Source organism: Cryptomeria japonica, chromosome 3, assembly GCF_030272615.1.
Source record: "Cryptomeria japonica chromosome 3, Sugi_1.0, whole genome shotgun sequence".
NCBI classification, from domain to species: domain Eukaryota; kingdom Viridiplantae; phylum Streptophyta; class Pinopsida; order Cupressales; family Cupressaceae; genus Cryptomeria; species Cryptomeria japonica.
In genome coordinates, this window is record NC_081407.1 from 999843210 (window position 1) to 999866187 (window position 22978).

At 40.7% G+C, this 22978-nt stretch overlaps 2 protein-coding genes across 2 annotated transcripts in view; one reads left to right on the top strand and one right to left on the bottom strand.

The window, feature by feature from the left end:
* The window catches only part of LOC131077756 (uncharacterized), a 29395-nt gene extending 6960 nt beyond the window's left edge, over positions 1-22435 (bottom strand). The window contains exons 1-7 of the mRNA XM_058015303.2: positions 21986-22435; positions 4029-4492; positions 2558-2992; positions 2142-2200; positions 1640-1739; positions 1431-1502; positions 1170-1280 (exon numbers count right to left, since the gene is read on the bottom strand). Of these exons, the coding sequence (XP_057871286.1) occupies positions 1170-1280; positions 1431-1502; positions 1640-1739; positions 2142-2200; positions 2558-2992; positions 4029-4490 (1239 nt within the window). The 5' untranslated portion in view covers positions 4491-4492; positions 21986-22435. The remainder of the gene's footprint in view (positions 1-1169; positions 1281-1430; positions 1503-1639; positions 1740-2141; positions 2201-2557; positions 2993-4028; positions 4493-21985) is intronic.
* LOC131077757 (uncharacterized) lies at positions 7543-8636 on the top strand. The gene is made up of 3 exons (XM_058015304.2): positions 7543-7810; positions 7932-8004; positions 8107-8636. Exons 1-3 carry the CDS (start codon positions 7550-7552, stop codon positions 8256-8258), a joined length of 486 nt encoding a protein of 161 aa, XP_057871287.2. The 5' UTR covers positions 7543-7549; the 3' UTR covers positions 8259-8636.
* Positions 22436-22978: the final 543 nt, after the last annotated feature.

Consider the following 22978-nt stretch of genomic DNA (forward strand, 5'->3'; position numbering starts at 1 on the left):
AAAATTGTTTGCATAGTTTTTCTGATCCATAATTCTAGTTAGAGACTATGGAATCAAACACATTAACTACTGTTCTGCTTGGATAACAAAAGAGCTGCTACACAATGTAATGAATTGCTAAAATGTAAAATGCAACGCAAACAACAGACTTATCCTGAGAAAACCCCATAAGGATAAAAAACCTAATTTGTTGAGGCAGTTGCTCTTCAACTGAAGTGTATTGTTCAAATAGTACAAAGTGTTTTACAACCTCTATCGAGACTATCACTACTTCAGCTTTCTAATTCTAAGGGATACAAATTACTTCTTATGGAATGCTAAAAGACTCCTCATCGGTGTAAAAAACCTTCTATGCAAAATTCAAAGAGACAAGGACACCTTTTTGTTTCAAATTCTTTTTTTCTGTTGGGACAAAACCACCTCGTTTCATCAGGCAGTGGTTAGGAAACCACCCCCTACACATAAACAGCAGTTCCATAAAACCAAGTTTTGTAGGTCATTTCTTCAACTAAATCTTGCCAAAGTGTTTTCCTTTGAGGATGAGCATTACTCCTAGATCCAATACGGGTCATTTTCATAGAGCAATTCTACACTGTATTTCACTGAACTATTAATACAGTTGCCATCCAATTGTTTCCAGAGTTATACATCAAATGCTCATAGAACCATTCATAGAATCATTCATACAGATATTCAGAGAACTGGTCAACAAATTATTGATAGATTCCCCAAGTTGTCCAGCAAATTGTTCACCAAGTTTATCACATAATTGCATGTGGAGGCATATTTCTCTAGGCATCGAAATTAAATCCTTCAACTAAATTGAGAAAATTTAATTTAGATAACTTCTGAGTTGGGGTAAAATTTATTTTTGAAAATTAATCCATTGTTAAAAAGATTTTATACTTTCATGCACAATGTTCTTGTTCAGTTGAAACTTTTAAAATTATCAGATACTAGAAAATACAGGTTCCAGTAGAAGAAATAACATCCAATCTCAAAATCCATGATCAAAGTATCAGGAATCTAAAATTCATATTCATCACATTGCAATTTTCAGTAAATAGTGCAAGCATTCACCTCAGTGAAATTTTGTCATGTAGAAGTGATATCATATCATAGGTGGATGGTAGAAATGAACTGGGAGCAAGGAAATCAATTTAAAATACCTTCTTTAGTTCAATCTTTGGCGGAGCTCCCTGGTGATAGAATGTTGGCATGGGAGATGCTCTAAATGTCATACTTTTTCTAAGCATCTTTAACTCAGCTTCCTGCTGCTCCTGCAAATTCATAAGAAGCACATAAGAACATTTGAAGCACAGAAACCACCTAAACCAATATAAAAGAATTAGAATCCACCCACTGAAAACAAGGGAAAATAGAATTAAGGCAACAATTCATTGGAGGGAAACTACTGTGTAAAACCACACCTTTGATTTGGCTTGCAATTGCCTTTTTTCCAACTCCTTTGCTTTCAATTTTTGCTCTAACTTGGAGTAGAACTGAGCAATTATAAAAGATATATTATGAGATAATCTCTTCAATATCAAAATATGGCTCAAACAATATCTAAGAGATTAGAATTCAAGATAATCGAGATCCATAAAAGAAGGCTATCCTCGCATTCAATAGAAATCACCTCTTTACGTTTTTCAGCTCTCACATCACATCTAAAGCTGAAACTGGACGTAGAAGTAACAAGACCAGGCTTGACTTTTGAATCTCCAGTTGGCTTAAAACTTGTAAGAGAAATAAAGATAATTTAAGTAAGTTCTAAAAGGAACAAATCAAAAAAGAAATCAGTGCAGGTAAGCAAATGATCAAAATGGACAATATACCGAAGTAGTAGTTACTTAGTTTCCATATATTCAAGATAAAAGATGCAGGGAAGAAAATTGATAAACATCTTCCTCAACCCTTAATACAGCATTTCCTCAAAATGCAAAAAATAACTCTGCAGTAGAGATTATAAGCATGTCTCAAAGAATATCATTTAACTTGATACCATTTTCTTCTTTAAAAAACTTATTAGCATAGCCAAACAATTAGATCACACAGAAATCCCAAAATCTGCTGTAATATTTTTTTTTTTTAAATAATATTAACTTTAAGACTTTAAGTGTACATTATGATCTACTCACTTCAATTTTTCAGAGTGTGACAGTTTTGATAATGGTTCAGCATCATGCTTTGCAGAGAACTGCATACACAGACAAGAAACCAAATTTTGCAGCATTAACTCATCAAATACAGTCATTTAGAATGCTGCATATCATCATTCCTACAACTTGTAAATCTAATAACTGCACACTATAAGAACTTTGTCTGGCTTTATCTGTGTCCTTACATGCCCATGTCATTCAGGCTTTCCAAAAACTCTTCATGTCTACAAAGATTCTTTAACCTGGTACCTTTTCTGAATAAAGAAAAGGGTCATGTGTAGGTGCATGTGTGTGTATGTATATATGTTATATTTGTAAAGCTTGTTAGGGATGTTTACAGAATACCTTTAAGAAAATACTTTAAGCGAGAAACAAATATTATGATGTAATCTTACCTGGTCTTTCCTAGGAACTGAAGAGAGTGGAACACTTCCTGCAGTTGGACACGGTGACACATTAGTAACCACTAAATTGGCAGGTAGCGCTCCTGCAGAAACCCTTTTGTCGGTTGCTAGGGCAAATGGTTGTGGAACAGTACACTTTAACCTTGTCACTCCAACTTTTATTGGCTGATGATCTGAACCATCCAATGCTGATACTGTATCTTCTACAGCTGCAATCTGAGATCTTTCTCCATTATTTCCTTTAGAACTAAAGTCTGTGCTACCTCTTGGTCCAATCTTTACTACATCCGGAAGAGAGGTACTCTGATGAGGAAATCTTGATTTTTGCATTTGAGAAGACCGCTTCCCAATTTTTTCGAGCACATTTGAACCAGACTTACGGGATTTCACCTCTGACAAATGATGGTTCGATATAACACTGTTCCTCTGCAATTAGAGTACAAAGTAACTATCATATTGGCCTTCAGACAAATGATTTTGGTTGGAGCATAAAACGATAGAAATAAACCTGAATTAAAGGAAAAAATTGTTTGCCACATACAGGTAAACGATTAAACGCAGAAAGTAAATGCACAGAACATAACGGAAATATATTAAAGAACCAGTTTCTGTATTAATTCAACAGTCCATGTACATCAAGAGCTTACAACATCACACCAGATACGACTATCATGCTGATACTAAGAAGGAAAGGTATGCAATATATAATACCCGAAGGGGTGCGACCAACCGTTGCATCCAACTGCCCTTCGGGACGACTAACTAACTGACTGCCATAACTCATTATTACCGACGACAACATAAACATAATATGACAACATAACATAATGATTATTCCCGGTAACAAAAATATTCATCAACTTAAGAAAAAATGCAAGGAATTTTATGAACTACTTCACACAATACCATATAAACTGACCATATAATTTATTTCTGAATCAAGAATATTTCAAACATTGAATACATACCATCTAGAATAAACAGAATTTTTTATCGAAATCAACAAAACACATCAGAAATGTTTTTGTTATAATTCTGAAATGTTCAAATTTTCTACACATTCCAAAGCTAAGACTTCTAGGAAGTTTCAGGCCACATTTTTGCTCTATGCTACCCGGTCCCCAGGAATGAACAAGTGTGACAACACGAATGGCTTGCACCTAGAAGGACTCTCAAAATCCTATGAGCAATAACTGAATTGGAAAATAGTGGGGGGATCGCAAAAGTTATGGAGGATCAAGGAGTGGGAACACGTCCTAGAGAATATAGCTTTTTGGCCATGCTTTAATAATCATTGTGGCAACAACTATTTCAGGTCAAAGTGCTTGCAGTCGCTTGTCTTTCCCTGCCATTGCTCAGAAATAATTTAATTAAGTTACTAGAAAGCAATATGTCTACATCTCTAATTTCTCTAAGATCACAGTAAACATAGAAGAACCAAAGAAAAAGCAAGACACAATACCTCACAGTCTTCTTCAGTATTTTCCTCATCTTTATGTTTAGAATGGTTCTTCCTTTCATTGAATACTTTACACAGATGTTTCTTCTTGTCAATATATGCTTCTTCATTTGTACTATTACTCGCTTGAACAATTGTTTTTTGTTCAACCTCTTTCTTCTCTGTAGCCTCTTCATATTCGAATTCCTCTGCTAACATTACAAGTTCATGTAACCCAGCTACTTTTATAGTTTTCAATACTGTATTTGCATCAAGTGTTTCTTTTTCCTTTACAGATGCCCCTGAATAGGAAGAGAGCTCAGAGCCCAAATTATCAGAGAATGGGCTATCCTCAACACTATTCTCCACTGTCTGACAGTTCAATTTCATTTTCATACCTCTTTCCATGTCACCTTCATTCATTTTACCAGTTGTGGAAAAGCCTAGAGAACTTGCCAGGACATGATCTGTTCTACAGTCATCCATCACTGCAGCATCAAGTATAGCAGAGTCAATTTAAAGCTTTGCTCTCTATAAAATAACACTAATAAGTAATAAATAAAAACTATCTTACAACATGACTGCAGGATTATATATTTTAATGCCATGTTACCACACATTGCTTACTAACAATTCATCCAAACACACAGAACCAATGCTAGACAATATCACACTGCCAGTTTGAGTCTTGACTACTTGTAACTAAAATTAGTGCAGATTACCAATTTGTTTGCAGTTACCAAGAATGAATATAGAGTAGCAGAATAAGTTAAAAACAGAATCTTTCGGATGAATCTCCACCATGTGTATGTTAAAATCAGGAGCCACACAAACCAAAACCTGTGAATATTATGATGAACCCTGCACTGTAAAAAAATGGGAAGAATATACAAAAGAAGCACTATAGAAGAGTCCAAGAGCCTGTAGAGGACTACTTGAGACCTGGGTTTGAACAAGATCGAGAACTTCCTGTTTGGTCTAATCCAGCTTTCTGATGCACACCCAATCCCATAGAATTTTGGTATTTAATATTTATTAAGCTTAAAACTCATATATTAACTCACACAATAATGAAAGAGATTCAATCCTTCTGATAGAACTTAATCAATCTCCAGGCTCCCCGAGACTGAAGGACATAAGAGAAAACAGTTGAGGGCAAGCAAATTTTCAAATTCAGCAGCACTTATGTTTCTGTCTCAACCATATTGGAAGAGTAGTCAAAGAGTCCTTGATCTAGTGCTAATTGTTGATGATATAGTGTCGGTAGAAATCCTACAGGCCGACTCAGCAAGATCAGATGTGTGAATGGCCTATTGGCCTTACACATTTGATGAATCTATCAACTTATATTAATCCTTTAATATCTTTATTAAGTCACATATGCATTATCAGGTTTAATGATTAAACATACATTATCGAGTTTGACTTATCGGATTTGTTTCAAAGGGGCCGACTTTTGGTTAAAGTCCGCCACCCATAGTTTTAAATATCACGGACTCGCCACGGACTCGCAAGTCGTTGGGAGCCGCGAGTCGACTCGCCAAGGACTCGCGAGGCGAGTCCCTACGAAAGACTCGCGAGTCTTTCGCAAAGACTCGCGTGAGTCTTTTGCTCAAACTCGCGAGTCTTTTGCAGGGACTCGTGGGCCCAGAAAATACGCCCGTAAAGGGTTAAAACACAGTTTTTTTTTAATTTTTCACTTCATTTTTGTTTTTCTTTGGTTATAGCAGGTTTGTAGGGTTTGAAAGAGTGGAGGGAAGAAGAAAAAATCAGCAAGAGAGATCTAGGTAGGATTTTTTCTCTTTCTTTTTTTTTCATTTGAATCATTTCAATGTTTTGAAATTCAAAAAAATCTTGAAAAACAAGGGGATATGCTGCCAAATTTTTTTCTATTTCCTTTCCTAAGTTATTTCCGCATTTTTTTTTCTTGTTTTTGAATGCTATTTTTTCCAAATGATTCATTGTCATTTTTTTTGTTGATTTTCCATAAAACCCTGCTGATTTTTTTTTTTCATGTTAAATCAGCAATGGCAAGTTCAACTCCAAGGGCAACCCCAAGGTCAGGAAGACAAAGAGATAAAGCATGGAAATATGGGATTGCAGGAAGCAAAAAGGGGGAGGTCACTTGCACCGAATGTACAAAATGGATGATTGGTGGAATCAATAGATTAAAATACCACCTTGCACAAATACCTGGATATGGTGTGGAGGCATGCCCCAAATCAACTCCTGAAATTATTAGAGAGATGAAGGCCATTCTTGCTGAGAATGATATGCATAAGGAAGAAAGGCAAAAAACAAGAGAAGCCATGGCAGCTGCAATGAATCCCACATTGTCCACTTCGGGTCCCATTGGTCACACTCGGGGTCGTCAGTCACTTTCATCTTTTGGTGACAATGAGGGTGAGGCTAGTGGCACTCCTGTTAGATCATACCCTAATTTTTTTGTACCACGCAATGTTCCAAGTTCACAACCTTCACTTGAAGGTACAGAATGGAATAGAGAGAAGCATGAACAAGCACGGATAGCAACTTCAAACTTTTGGTTTTACAATAATCTATCTTTCAATGCAGCAAACAATGTCTATTGGGAAGGTTTTGTTAATGCAATAACAGTTGCAGGTAAGGGGTTTAAGGCCCCAATAGGTTATGACTTCAATGGGCCATTGCTAGAAAAAGCTGTGCAAAATACACAAGGTGTGGTTGATGATCAGAAAAGGTATTGGAAGAGAAAAGGATGTAGCATTTTATCTAATGGATGGACAAATGGACGGAATAGGACTCTTCTCAACTTCTTGGTGGCTTCAAATGGTGCAATGGTATTCATAAACTCTGTTGATGCCTCAAATGAAATAAAAAATGCAGAGACTTTGTGTAACCTGTTGGATGGTGTGGCTCAAGAAGTTGGAGTTGAGAATGTTGTCCAAATTATCACAGACAACGCAGCTGCATATGTATCTGCAGGTAGAATGCTTATGGAGAGGCATCCTTCGATTACATGGAGTCCTTGTGCTACACATTGCTTGGACTTGATGCTAGAGGACATTAGGAAGATTGGATGGGTGAAGAAGGTGGTTGAAGATGCAAAAAGTGTCACCAAATTCATCTACAACCATACTTGGGTGCTTGCTTTGATGAGAAAACACACAAATGGCAAGGACCTTGTGCGACCTAGAGTGACACAATTTGCAAGCCACTTCATCACTTTGCAAAGCATTCTTAGTGTCATTCCTCATCTTAAGCAAATGTTTGTGTCAAATGCTTGGTTGGGGTCTGCATACTCCAAAAGACTTGAAGTAGAGAAGATTGTGAGCATTGTTTTTGATGAAGGGTTCAATAAAAGTGGAGAGGAGTTGACTACGGTAAGTAACAAACACAAAAGTAAAGTTTATACAATCTTGTCTATTTGCTGATTTTATTTTTTAGGGGTTGATTTTGTACTAATTTAAAATTTGTTTTCATTTTTTTAGGTGACAGAACCTTTGGTAAGGGTTCTTCGTATGGTGGATGGAGAGGGCATGCCAATGGATTTCATTTATGAGGCCATGGATAGGGCCAAAGAGGCCATTTCACATTACTATCGTGGAAATACAAGAAAATGTGAAATCCTTTGGCGCATCATTGATCGTAGGTGGACAAACCAACTCCACCAACCGATACATGCCTTCGCCTACTTTTTAAACCCGAAATTCTACTTCTCTAATTCATTTAGGGTTGATGAGGAGGTCATGGCAAGTGTTATTACATGCATTGATAACATGACACCTGATCCTGAGTTGAGAGACAAGGTTCTTGATGAGTTGGAGGTGAGATTTGACATTTGCAATTGCTCTATCTTTATTTATGAATTTGGAAATGTTCATTATTGAATTTGAGTTTGACACTTTGACTATCTATTTCTGAATTTGGAAATGTTCATTGTTCAAGATCTACAAAAGTGCAGAGGGGAGACTCTTCTCATCACAACTAGCAATTGATAGGAGAGGAAAACAACAACCAGGTAAAAAATTTAGTAACTTAGTTCAATAGTGCAAGAAAAAACCTACAAACTTGATTGTTACATTTTTTTCTCAATTCTAATATTTCTAAATGTTTTTTGTAGATTTATGGTGGGAGAATTATGGTGCTGGCACGCCTAATCTTCAAAAGATAGCTATCCATGTTTTGTCTCAGCCATGCAGTGCTTCTGGGTGTGAACGAAATTGGAGTGTATTTGAGAGCATTCACACAAAGAAGAGAAATAGATTGTCATAAAAGCGGCTCAATGATCTAGTATTTGTTCGGTACAACCTTCGCCTTCGAGTTAGACAAGTGGAGGGTGTTTCACATGAAGCCATTGACTTGGATGAAATTGATCCATATGGTGACTGGACCATGAATGAACAAAATGATGGTGACGATGTCCTCCTTACCAAAGAAGAAATTGCAGAAATAGAGAGAGGAGCAGCACAAGATGCAGAAGGAGCAGGATTGGATGAAATGGAGGACGAAGATGAGGACGATGATGAGGAGTTTGACTTTGAAGAAGAATGATCTCACCATTTAGATACCACAACACCCACTGCTACTACTTCTAGCTCAAGGCCTGAAAAATTGAGCTATATTAGGAAAAATACAAAGAGGAAGATGTAGTCTTCTCTTTGGTTTGTTCATTCACATTGTTGTTTTTCACATTTGGAGTTAGACTTGGACATATCATAATATGTAATTTTGTGAACATTTATATACTTATGCTGCCATTATACATTTTAGAGTTGAAACTTGAAACTTGAATATGCTGCCATGAATGATGAAATTTCAAATATTGCGTGTTTGTAGATCATATGACATGTGTAATGTTTCAATTATGGCACTTATGTTGTCTAAATGCATTAATTTCTTTTTTTTTTTTTGTAAAACTACGGTTGTTTTTTTTGCCGAGTCTTTCGCAAGTCTTTCACGAGTCCGAGTCCGAGTCCAAATTTTGGGTTTGCCGAGTCCGAGGCGAGTCCGAGATTTTCAACTATGCCGTCACCACTCATTTGAAGGCATGTGATGCTTCATGAAGGTCGTGCCTCCTTGATGAGAGCCGACTCTTGGATATCTCCTTTCGACGGATATATATGGACGTGGTCTTCCCTCTTTGGAACAGAGATAAGATAGCAAGTTCGATCATAATCAGGCAGATCAAATTCATGTACAAGCAGATCAATTGATGGTAAGAAATTTATGTAGTGTGCTCAGGGGTGACGATAAGAGCTTATCGTCTATGGTTGGGAAGGCAACAGATCTGATGTTTGCCTGTGGTTAACGAGCACTACCTTAAAATCAACATGGTATCAGAGCGGGTTCCTTCTATAGAGCCTAACTGCTTGAAGGTAGATCATGTGCTCTCAAGGGAAATTCAATCACAAACAATTGCAGATTTAAGATCTCTTCTAGATCGAAAGGTGACTACAGAGGATAATGCAGCGATTACACTCGCTGACCTCCGCCATTCACAGTGACGTCAGTCAAGCGTCTAAACAAATTAGGTGGCAATCAGGGGATCGGGTCTCCCCAGGCCTCGAGAACAAGTATGATGGCCCAAAATCCTTTGCGTCTGAAGTTCCGTGGGGAAACGCAAACAACAACCTGAGCAAAAAGTTGCCTACTGCCCAGTCATAGGATTTCGCCCAAGATTTCAAAGCTTGGCATTGTCAGCGTTGAAAGATGCCGGCTTGTGACTCGAACTTGAGCTGCTATGGCTGGAGAGGTTTCTGTGCTCAATACAAATTCTTTGAAGAAGAAGAAAGGGCTAGAGACGGAGCCTGCAACCCTGTGGAATCGGTACTTGGATTGGCTTTATCAACACAAGGAGCTTGGATTGTATATCGATGTCAGCCGAATGGGGTTTATGGATGAATTCGTGGAGGTGATGGAACCCAAGTTTCAAAGCGCTTTTAAGGCCTTGGAAGAGCTTGAGACTGGTTTGATTGGCCAATCCGGTCGAGGGCCGCATGGTCGGGCATTATTGGCTTACTATGTCTAGTATTGCTCCCAATCCTAATTTGTGGCAGCAGATTGATAGAATGCTTGACGCTATCTGCAAGTTTGTTGACGATGTAGTCAACGTCAAGGACGGCTTCTCTGCTCAGAGCATCGCCCGATTCTTGTTGCCAGCTTCCCAATGTGAATTCACTTTGAATTTGGTTTTGGAAGAGTTGCAGAAGGATCTGTGGGCAGCGCAGACAGATGCAAGAACTGTACATTGCACTGGCACTGCTCTCAACGTGGCCGCGGGGCTGGTTGGGGCCTGTGTGCCTAGCACTACTGCCATAATTATGCTTTTCATTGGCGGTCCCTATATCCAAGGTTCAGACACTAACGAATCTCTATTCAAGGAAGGAAGATTGCTTGCATTTCTTCGCAGAGGAAGAATCAGCATTCAGAGGGAGTTTGACATATCGTCAGAAGTAACCTTGGACGAAGAGGTCAGAAGTTTGATATTTGCTTAAGAGGGAGCTTGTTTTTCAGCTTCAAAGGGAGCCTAACATTTCAGCTTCAGAGGGAGCCAAACATTTCAGCTTCGGAGGGAGCCACATCATCATGAAGATTTGGTTAATGCATTTTTCTCTATGATGGAGAAATTTGAGGTGAAAGCCGTTGTTAATGAGTTCTTCTCTGAGAGAGAGAAGTTCGAGGTGGAATCCCTTGTTAATGAGTTCTTCTCTGTGAGAGAGAAGTTCGAGGTGAAATCCCTTGTTAATGAGTTCTTCTGTATGAGGAGAAAGTTGAGGTGCATTCCCTTGTTAATGCATTCTTCTTTGGGAGAAGTTTGAGGTGAAAGCCCTCAATCCACCCTCTACGAGTAGGTATGGTGGATCCACCCTCTGCGAGTAGGCATGGTGGAGATGCATTCTTCTCTATGAGAGAAGTTTGAGGTTTCAGCCCTTGTTATGCATTCTTCTCCGTGAGAGAAGTTTGAGGTATCAGCCCTTGTTATGCATTCTTCTCTGTGAGAGAAGTTTGAGGTATCAGCCCTTGTTGTGCATTCTTCTCTGTGAGAGAAGTTTGAGGTTTCAGCCCTTGTTGTGCATTCTTCTCTGTGAGAGAAGTTTGAGGTATTAGCCCTTGGTATGCATTCTTCTCTGTGAGAGAAGTTTGAGGTATCAACCCTTGTTGTGCATTCTTCTCTGTGAGAGAAGTTTGAGGTTCCAGCCCTTGTTCCACCCTCTGTGAGTAGGTATGGTGGATGTCATATGAGAGACTCCATGACTTAGCATTTGTGTGTATTCACCCTCTGAGAGTAGCCATTGTGGTCAAACATCACGATTAGGTGATATGCTATCACAATGAGGTGATAAGCTTCTTTCATTCACATGAGTGTAGTCATTATGTTAGTGATCACGATGAGGTGATGTGACTTGTAGAGATTAAGAAGGATTCCTCCCTAGCTAAGAGGGAGTGTTGATGATATAGCGTCGGTAGAAATCCTGCAGGCCGACTCAACAAGATCACATGTGTGAATGGCCTATTGGCCTTACACATTTGATGAATCTATCAGCTTATATTAATCCTTTAATATCCTTATTAAGTCACATATGCATTATCAGGTTTAATGATTAAACATACATTATCGAGTTTGACTTATCGGATTTGTTTCAAAGGGGCCGACTTTTGGTTAAAGTCTGCCACCCCTCATTTGAAGGCATGCGATGCTTCTTGAAGGTCGTGCCTCCTTGATGAGAGCTTGTTTGCCCCCTCGAGTGAATAACTTACAGCACACAGATAAAACACGTAATGCAGAATAATAATGCCATAGATATCAGATGTTATTCCCTTCATAAGTGTCGTACACAAGTTACATTCGGAAGTATATAAAGATGCCGAGGGGGTGCGAGCTCCAACCATCGCACCGCAACTACCACCCCTCGATTGCCAACTAACCAACACAATTACAACTTAATTAACTAGTTTTATTTCCGTGTACAATATTGCCGCCAACATCATCCCCCCCAAAAGAAAAGAAGTCGTCTCCGGACGACTTAACACAAAATAGAGATGACATTAAACAGAACTGCTAACACTAGTCAAGCCTGAAACTTATACACCTACTGCGTCCTCGCTTAAAAACCTTTTCTGCTACCATCTTGTACTCAAGTGCGGATTTCACCATTAGTGCTTTCTTTAAAATCACAATCCTCCTGTGCCTAAACCAAACTTGTCTGCAAAACATACTTTTCGGTCTCAACCTCCACCAACTGCTACTGAAATGATACTGTCTCCCTAGCCAATTTGTCCTCGATAGCCACCCGCGCTGCCCTCTCGGCATCCAACTCCTGGGTACGCTGGGCTATGCCTCACGCTAGTACTGCCTCCAACCTAGTGGTCAACTCCTCCTGAGCCCTCTCTGCATCCACCAAGGCAACCTCACGTCCAGCCGAGACATACTCCAAGTTCCTCAAGCGCACCATTCCTACCTGGAGGTGGCCACAACCCTTTGGCACAAAAGCTAGGAGACACCTCAAATCCACCATCACACTCCCCAAAGGCTGCTAACTGAACTGAATAACTCTCTGTTGTCATACAATTGCGCGGACCTGCAATGCCTTCCCTCAAACTCTGTTTGTTCGCAACCTCCAAATCCGTCTCCCTCTACGGCTTATGGCTTCCCCACCAATGCTTAACTGCAAGCTTCTTTCTCACAGTACGGACAACCACAACACTTACCATGACATCTCCAATGCCCTCCGTCCAACTCCAACAAGTGTATTGTAGCTCAAAAATAAACTGGGGTCGAGGGTCAGCGCCCCCGCGGGGTCTTCTACACTCCAATATTTTCAATGTCCAAGCTCCAGATGTCATCGAATAATTTTTCAATTTGGTCATTGTCTTTTTTTTTTTTTTGGTTTCCTCTGTAATGTCCCCGATGGCACCCCGGCCATACAAACTCCCCGTACGGTCAACAACCTCCTTACCGTACAGACAACTTCCCGTGCGGTCAATATCCCTCCACTGTACGGCTGTGTTTGTTTGTGCGGTGTACCTAGCGTGCGGGTGTGTGCAATCTCCTTCCTCTGCGTTGTTTTCCTTCTTTATTTATTTTCTTCTGTTCGCCTCTTCAATTATGCGAGTTAAAATAGCCACCGCACGGTGACCCCGCGATGCCACCGTACGATGACCACGCGGCGCGGTGCCACCGTACAGTGACCACGCGGTGCCACCGCACGATGAACCCACAGTGCCACCATACGGTGACCACGCCGTACGGTGGATGCGTGGCCCCACCGTACAGTGCACTTTGCCCCTTTTTTGGCGTACGAGTTTTTTTTTTTTTTTGTTTTTTTTTTTTTTGCTGGCTTTGTAGTTGCGGGTGCCACCACACAGTGGTCACCGTCGGTGGTCCACCGCACGACGGTCACCGTTGGTGTTACCATCGCACGGTGGTCACCGTCGATGTTACCACCGCCGGTGTCCCACCGTATGGTGGTTCCACCATGCCCCCTTCTTTTTTTTTGACCCAGCCGTACAGTCAACTGTCGTACGGACCCGTACGACCGCACGGTTTTTTTTTTTTGGTTTTTTTTTTAAATCCAATTTCCTAATTTAGTTGTCTAGAGAGTCGTCAGCTCGGGTCCCCTGTCTCTAGGATCGCCCTTCATCCTTCTCAGTTTTCCTCGCCCAAGAGTCTCCCACGTTGGTCCCGTGCCTCTCAAGTCGCCTGCCCGACCTCTCAAGTCCCCTTCCATCCTCTCAGGTCCCCCTTCGGGCTCTCCGGTGTCCGTCCGGCCTCTCGGGTCCCCTGCGTGCTTCGCGTGGTAGGGTTTCAATTTGGGCCCGTTGGTGGCAAGTCTATTTTCAATGGCCATCCGAAGACCTGGAACCACAAATTCTACAGGGACCACGGTCTCCTTCCCGTACATAAGAAAAAGAAGAATAATAAAGATTTTGAAGGCTGCGACCTTCCACACAGGGTTCCAATCGTTGCCAATAATCTTGGGATTATCTACATCATCAAGGTTTGGGGCGTCTCCCTTCCAATACTCTCTGTATTCCGACAGGTACACCTCCTCTGTTGCTTGCTCTGGTTCCTCTACTTCGAGCCTGTAGCTCTGGAACATTTCGTAATCCTCCATTTGCCAATGGAAGAGCCCATTCAATGACCCTGTCTCATCCTCGGAGCACTCTCCTAGTTTGAGAATCCCTTCGTCATTGGGCTCCCTGCAGCCCCGTCCTTCATCCCTCGGGTCGCCTTTTCCTTCATCCTCCGATTCCGAAGATAATGCCAGTTCCTCGTCAACAACCTAGGTCCTCAGATCAATGGTGTACTTCCGCCCCCCTTTCTCCATAGAAAGGGTGTTCTTTTTCTAGTCGTGGTTCACCTTTGCTGTAACCAGCCACCCTCTACCTAAGATGGCGTCGTACCCCTTCTTGAGTGGGATTACCACAAAATCTAGTATGAAAGGTTACGTGTCGATGGTGACCGGCTGGGCCATCAGGGTGCCGAGTGGCTTGATGTCGTGTTGGTTTGCACCTACCAAGTTGAACGTGGGTGGCCATAGTTTTGGCTTCCCCAGCTTCTTCCACGTATCCTCTGGTAGTACATTCACCCCCGAACCTCCGTCCACGATGGTGTCTTTGAGGATAGCCCCAAGAATTCCCATCTCTACTACAACAGGATGCTAACCACTATTTAAGGCCAACAACATTGGGTTAGCCGAGGGGCTGACCGGAACTTCCACCCGTGTGGCACGCAAAGATGCCTGCGCAGTGGTTTGTATGGAACTAAAAATGGCGGTTCTTAACTGTGGCATTGTTTCTAGAAGGTCCTTTACCCTTATAGGTACTTCCATCTGCAATACTTGCCCAATGATGTTATTTTTCGCTTCCGTACAGGATGATGTACTCGCCACCTCGTTGTCCCGTCGTTCGACCGTCATCTCACGTTCAATATTGGTCTTTGCCTCACGTAATCTCTCCTTCTCCGTACGGGGGTCGGTATAAGTGGTTTTTTTCGTCTGGGCGTTGGTGATCGCCAGTACTTCTTTCTCACCAGTCTTCCCAGCCTTCTCAATGTTGAGGATATTAACCCCTGCCTGTGGGCAATTTGCATCCTCATGGTCGCCTAGCCCACACCATCGGCAGAGGTGCTGAGGGGTGGCTTCCTTCATGCAATCACGGGCGAAGTGCCCCCACTGATTACAAGCCCTACATTGGATAATTGGTCCGGCCCTTGGCGTCATACTAGATACGGCTTCCATCATTGTTATTGTTGCTATTCCTTCCGCCATCGCATCTGTTGTCCCAGTAACCTCCAGATGATGTCGTTGTGTTGGTTTGTTGGGTCGTACCCGCTGGTGCGGATGTTGTGGCCCGCTCCGTGAACAACACTTGGCTCATTTGCATACTTCGAGTTTTCATGTTGTATGGGCACTCCTTGGTAGAGTGTCCCATCACTTGGCAAATCTCGCAGAATGCCTTCTTCGGGCAAGTACCCTTTGTGTGCCCCTCCTCTTTGCACTCAGTGCACCATATGTCCCCTTCGGTCCGACTGGTGCTTCTCATTGTTTTGAATTCCCTCCTCATTCACTCAATGTCTTTCTGGAGCGCTTGCACCTGTTTCCCAACCTCGTTGTCGCTGCTGCTTTCCTATGACGAGTCATCCTCCTCGAAAGAGCTATCCTTCTTCTTTTTCTTCGATGTCTTGGTCTCGCTCTCGAGATCCACCGCTCTATTGTATGCGTCTTCGTACGATGTAGGTGGAACGATTTTCATCTTCTTTCGGAGGGAATGCTTTAGTCCCTCCACGAACCATCGCTTTTTCAACCCATCTACTGGTTGACTCTCCATTTTTCCCAATAGTTCCTTCAGCCACCGACTATAGGCTCGGATAGTCTCATTCTTGTTCTGCTTCGTTCCATAGATGTCAATGACTATTTCGTTGTCATCTCTCAGGAGGCGGAACTCTATCCCAAACTCCTTCTTCAGGTCGAGCCATGTGCCGACTTTGGCCTTATCCATGTCTGAGTACCAATCTATGGCCACTCCCCTTAAAGTTGCTGGGAACTGTGTTACCCATTCGTTTTGGTCAGTAACACCATTTGCTGACCATATGGTTTCACACGTTCGACAATGGCGGACGGGATCTTCCTTCCCATCGCCATTGAACTTCGGCAGTTTCTGTTTACTCCCCATCGATGGGGATCGTCTTCCTGGAGGTGGGTACGGTGTTTTGCCTGCCGAGTGTGGCACCTACCGTACGGTTATCCTCCCCTTCGTTGTCACCCGCGCCCACTCCTGGCTCCCTTTGGTGATCCTCACTTTGTGGTGTAAGCAGAGAAACGAGACTCGCCCGAAATCGCCCAAACTCGGCGAGTCCGAGTCCGAGTCAGGCCAAACGAGTCCCAGGGGCTCGGACTCGGACTCGGCCGAGTCTGGAGAGTAAACCCGCCAGACTCGCCGAGTTGGTGATTTTGGCTCAAAATCGCTAGACTCGGCGAGTCCTGAGCCCTAGACTCGGCTACTGGCTGGGTTAATAAAATGACAAAAAAAAAAACATTTTAAAAAGTAATAAGTTTTTCTGGAAGGGCGAAATTTGACATTTTGGTCTCTCCGTCAGGATTATTTTATGGAATATAACATTTAAGTATAAGTGACATTTCCTTATACTTTAAGTTATAAGGAAATGTCACTTATACTTTAAGTTATATTCCATATATACTGTCAGGATGTTTGAGAGTGGTTTCGGGCCTCCAGGAGTTATATTGCAAATTTTAGTTTTTGGAGGATTCTTCAGTTTTCTAGACTTAGTCAAATTTCAGGATCAGGACATTCCAGACTTAGCCAAATTTCAGGGCATTTGAAGATCAGGATGACATTCCAGACTTTATCACTCACCAACTTGACCTAGCTTGGACCTTCAAGAATGATACTCACTCACCAAGCAAGACCCAATTAGCAACAAGAGCAAAACCAGCCCTAAGGAAGACTCTCAAAGAAACCCTAATTCAGACTTGTAATAAGTTTTTTTGGCCTCGCGGGGCGCTGCCCCTCGACCTCGCCTTGTATCGCGACAGGGAGCGCGCAAGGGGCGCTGCCCCCAAACCCCCGTCAAAAAATATGGGGGAAACTGCGTCGATAGAAGTAGAGAAAATTTAACCTCCGAATCTGACATTGATTGGATCGACCAGGTAGATATAGAGGTTGAGACTGTAGCCATGGCAGAGGAGGAGCGGAGAGCACGAGCACAGACAGGAGATTCAAAGGCAGATAGTGACACGGATGTTCCTGATGTTGGTGAGCATGGCATGGTGTCACGGGGAGCGGCTATGGCAATCGAATCATCCAGGACCTACCTTAGACGCCTTCGCAGGGGGCTGGGGCCGGAGCGTGCAGGCTCCTCTGAGCCATAGACTTGTAGTTGTATTTACCTTTGGTATTTGTATGAAACATTTGAGGATGATCATATGATGACATGGATTTTTTATTCCATGAGTTTTGTAATATTGTATACATTTGACAATATTTATATATCTATGTTTGTTATTTTCTTCAGCTGCAATTTGCGTTTATGCTTATGTGATTGATGTATACTTGTGTATGTAATCAAATGAGCCGAGTTTGATGATGTTATTGTGTCTTTAAGGTGTATTCAATAAAGGGTGTCTAAAACAGGTTTTAAATATTTAAAAATCTCTAAATTTCTTGAGTTTTTCACTATCCCGAGTCCAGCCGAGTCTGGAGCCGAGTTTGACGCCGAGTCCCGAGTCCAAGTCCGAGTTGGCCTTGCCGAGTCCGAGTCCCGTTTCTTTGGGTGTAAGGGATAAGTTTCTGAACCGATCCCGGGTCTCTTCGACTAGATCTCTCCTTAACCTCGTTTCCTCCAGAAACTCTTTGTGGCTCCGCACCCTGCGGTGTTCTGGTGACGCGTAGAAATTTCCATCGACTTCTGCACCCTCCGTGACACCTCCTTGGTTCCCCTCGGGCCACCCTTCGGCAGGTCGTCCTTCGGCAAGTTGCCTCAGCCTCCGTCTACATTCTACTTGTTGCTCCAGAATCAAGGCCCTCTGCGCGGCCTCCCACTCGTCCGTTTCTGCTTTTTTATTTCTATCTTTATTTAATATATTGGGCATAAATCACTTCCATACATAGCAAGCACACGCCATGTACAAAAAAAAAAATTTTATTATTTTTCCTTTCCGCCACAATTTATCTCAACATTGTGTCGGGATTATTACAGGGTTCAATTTCCCCTTCGCTGATTGTTCCGTGTGAGCGTCGTCGGCCTCTGGGTTCATCTCACCGACGGGTAGGCCCATCGTGTCCGTGTGCCATCCGCGTCTTCCGTTCTCGAGTACGTCTAGGCAATGGCGCCAAATGTTTGCCCCCTCGGGTGAATAACTTACAGCACACAGATAAAACACGTAATGCAAAATAATAATGCCATAGATATCAAATGCAATATATCAAATGTTATTCCCTTCATAAGTGTCGTACACAAGTTACATTCGGAAGTATATAAAGATGCCGAGGGGGGTGCGAGCTCCAACCGTCGCACCGCAACTACCACCCCTCGGTTGCCAACTAACCAACACAATTACAACTTAATTAACTAGTTTTATTTCCGTGTACAATATTGCCGCCAACAGAGCCGACTCTTGGATATCTCCTTTCGACGGATATATATGGACGTGGTCTTCCCTCTTTGGAACAGAGATAAGATAGCAAGTTCGATCATAATCAGGCAGATCGAATTCATGTACAAGCAGATCAATTGATGGTGAGAAATTTATGTAGCGTGCTCGGGGGTGACAATAAGAGCTTATCATCTATGGTTGGGAAGGCAACAGATCTGATATTTGCCTGTGGTTAACGAGCACTACCTTAAAATCAACACTAATGTTTAGAGACTGCCATGATGAAGACATGCAATCAAGCTATGTTGTTTCAATATCAATCAAAGTGGTCTAGGCATAGCAATACATTCCATGTGCTTTAAATAGCAATTCTTTGAGCCTGGTAGGCACATGTAACCTGAGTCTGGAGTTGCATACCCCATGCATTGGATGAGGATAATCTAGGCTCTAACTTGGTGTTGTGTTCCCAGTGCATTAGATAAGGCCCAAGGGTCTTCTAGACACTGTGGTGCATTTCATATACATCAAATAAATGTAGAAGGGTGAAGTATGATCTTGTCAAATTTGTCTACCCAAATCAAATGGTAATACGATTGTCATAGTAGGAAATTGGGAAAAAACTGCAAAGAACGTTAGACCAACCACGAAACTCCAATTCTATGCAAAATAACTACACAACCAATGAAGATACGGATTCAAAACATAAACAACATAATCAAATCAAACCATCCAATGTCAAACTCGCCATTTTTATTTTCAACTAAAAGTGAAAATGACAAGTGAAGAGATGAAATTAACAAATGTGAGTAATGAAAAGAGAGATGGGTTAGTTGAGTGGGGAGAAGAATTTAGAAAGTGGAAGACTTAAGTGGGAGTAGATGGAAGGGTTCAATCGGGAGTGAAATTGGCATCTTAGAGTGAGAGATTTGGAAAGTTAGTGAGTTATGTGGTGTTCAAAATAAATAAATAAATTATTTATTTATTTCACCTGCATTTGAGAGGATAATTGGATAAATTAAAAATTTATTCAATGTAATGTCCCCATTTTGAAATATAATTTAATAATAAATAATAATAATAATTAAATTAAAATATAAAAGAAAACAAATTAAAATATAAAAGAATACAACTATATATAATTAAAATTTGATTAAAGTTAATGAATGGTCAAAAGGCATGAAATGATGAGTTGTGACTCCCCCAAATACGAGGTATAAAAGGGAGAAGAGAACTCATTTGAAGGGGGGATAATTTAGGATCAGAAGTGTAGATCTGATTTAAATAAGTGCAGATCTGATTGTGAAAGGTTGTATCCCTTTCAAAGGGTAGAAATAATGAAGAGTTGCACTCTTTCAATGGGTGCTAATGGTGAAAGGGTGTGTATCTTGCCAAAGGGCATACATGATGAAGAGGTGTGACCTTACCCTCACATTGAGAGATATAAAGGAAAGGAATCAAAAGCATCCAGGGAGATCACCATGGATCAGATCAGAAAGGAACTGTTATTAAGTTACAGGCAGTAACATCCTTGTTTTTGGTGGTATGCATGGGGATGTTATTAATACATATGCATAATATATGAATCCTGACAATGTTCTTATGCAGAATTTAAAGGTAGTATTAATATAGACTGCAATGTGTATGACAGTCATACTTAATTTCATATACATTCATAATATTAATGGCCTAGACTTCAATTCATTTGCTAATGCCTATGAGAGGATAGCTTGGTGTGTGTATGGAAAGGTGATTAAATCCATCAGAAGTGATGTTGAGCCCAAGATGGGTAGGGATGTAGTCCTCAGCCTTGAGGGAGCCTCCTTGTAGGTGGTGTCGGCGCCCTATGAGAGTAAATCTCCATCCCTCATTAGGATTAGGAAAGAGAATTAAGATAGGACTGAATATAATAAATGTCAAATGTATTGCTAATAATAATTCATGGATTAGGTTTTGAAATGTGAATTGAAACCACAATGATGTAGTAACATGCGTTAATTTATTGGGAAACAGACGGCCTCTTAGTAGGGGAGATTACATTTAATTATAAGGATTTGGATTAAATAATTAAAATAAATATTTAATCTTGGAAGAGTGATTAGTTTAGGATAAAGGGATTAAATAATTAAAAGAATTATTTAATCAAAGAGGAATAGTTAGGTTGAGTGATTAATGAATTGAGGTTAATTGATTAAAGAGAGATTAGACGAACAATAATTAAATAACTAAAAATTATTAATTAGAAGAAGAATATTAAAACTTATTAAATAAAATTATTTAATTAAATTAGATGAAAAAATTAATGAAAAGTGTTGTTGAAGACTTAGAACAATTTTTAGTGTCTGCAAAGATAAACCACTGACCGCTCCAAATAAAAACAATGGGCAATCTAAACAAAGGGCAAAGCAATTTACATGACATATTCTACTTGGAATTCCAAAACATTTACCAGTATCCCAAAAATCTCAAAGATTCCTGCAATGAAATTGATCAAAAATGTTAGCCCATCTGTAGGGCTACTAAGTAACCAAAATAACAGAATTCAATTTAATATTTATATTGTAAAGCATGTCATCAGAAGCTATATCCCGATGCGTTCATAGCTTTAGTGACTTCTGTGTGTATAACAGAAAGTTCACAGATATTTAAATGATTTAAGAAAACCCAATTGGCATCAACTAAGCCTTTGATCAAAACCCACTTGGCCCGGTAGCAAGAAAAACAATATAAAACCAGGGAATCCGGTAATAACAGAAGAACATGTTTCCAGCAATGTGTATTTTAGTATTATAAGGTCTAAAATGTTCTCAGAGGACTTGAGAACAGGGCTCCATAATACACGAACGACACTCCCTGACCTTTCCATCGAGGTTCACTCCATCCAGATCGATACATTGAAGAAAAACATCTAAAACCAAGCAATCTGATCATAACAGAAGCGTATGTTTCTCTGCATTGTCTATTCTAGTATTTTAAAGTAAAAAATGTATTCAGTGGAAATGAAATTGAGTTTCAATAATACGCAACTGAAACCCACTAAATCTTAGTTCAAATTCACTTGATCCAGATAGATACATCAAGAAACTCAATGTAAAACCAGTTATTTCAGATATAACCGGTGGTTATATCTCCTTGCATTGTCTATTCTGGTAATTAATACTATCTTTAACAATAGGACCTCGAACTCGATTTCAGTGATGCCTAGTAGTAATAGAACTTGAAAATGGATACCAATAATATCTAATTTACACCCACTAACCCTTCGATCAAAATCCACTTGACCCACGTTGATACATTTAAGAAAACAATTTGAAACCAGGCAAGCAAGTAACAATAACAAGTGAGCGTCTTTCTCTGCATTGTATATTCTTGTATCATAGAGTTTACCTGTTTAGTGAATGTCTATCTAGGAATTGGATGGCATCCGATTGACCTGTTGAATAGCAATTGTAAACGGCAGCGTTAATCTCCAGCTCTTCCTCCTCCTCGTGCTAATAATGATGTTTCTTAGATCTACACCCATATCTCAGAGCTATACCAGTCTACAAAATTTGTTAAAGGAATCCATTAGGCAGGAGCTAAGCATGAAAGCCTGAATGATTGCCTTTCTTATACCCAGCTCCTGACCCTCAGTTCATCCCACTCCCATGTTGATTCTGGGTTTTAAGTAGCCTTAAGCCTTAGTTTTCCAAAGGCTATGTTGTGGGCCTCAGGTAAATCAAAGTAAAAGTGTAACATATCTCATGTGATGGGCATGCCAATGGCAGCAAAGCGTGACATGGATTTCAGGTGCAGTGTACTTTTCATAATGATGTCTTGTAAGGTTAAAGGGGTCATAATGTTGGAGTCGATGCCTCACGGATGGCCCATTTGCTTCTTCCCCGCTCTAAACGTGTATCCCATTTTTAAATTTGAATTTTTACTTTGCTTTCCGCCAGTACATTTGTTTTCAAATTCGATGCCGCTTTTAAGACTATCACATTTCAAACCTTTTCTAGAGGATTAATTTAACATTTTTTATTGAATAAGGATTAATTTAACATTTGCACCGCTCAGATTATAAACGTAGTGAGTTGTTCTCCATCTATAGAAACGTTGCTTTCAAATCTATTTAAATTTCATGGTTCTTATTCCCAGTCTAAAGTGGAGATTTTATCTATACTTCAAAATACAGAGGCAAGTTGTGATTGGATCATTAGAGGCAAGTTGTGATTGGATCATTGAGCTGGGTCATCGGGTTATCTCATGATATCAAAAAAAAAATTTAGAGAATTACAAGTATTTATGTACCCTTGAGAAATTCTTTTCCAAACCTTTGAACTTCATGTGATCAAATTTCTTGAGACAACTCCCTTTCTTGAAGCATCATACTCTATAGAA

What these genes read in the sequence shown, in the direction of transcription:
- LOC131077757 (XM_058015304.2), top strand. Translation starts at nt 7,550, where the DNA reads ATGGATAGGGCCAAAGAGGCCATTTCACATTACTATCGTGGAAATACA. An exon ending in AGGTTCTTGATGAGTTGGAG is followed by an intron (nt 7,811 to 7,931) that starts GTGAGATTTGAC and finishes TCATTGTTCAAG; the next exon opens with ATCTACAAAAGTGCAGAGGG. An exon ending in GAGAGGAAAACAACAACCAG is followed by an intron (nt 8,005 to 8,106) that starts GTAAAAAATTTA and finishes TGTTTTTTGTAG; the next exon opens with ATTTATGGTGGGAGAATTAT.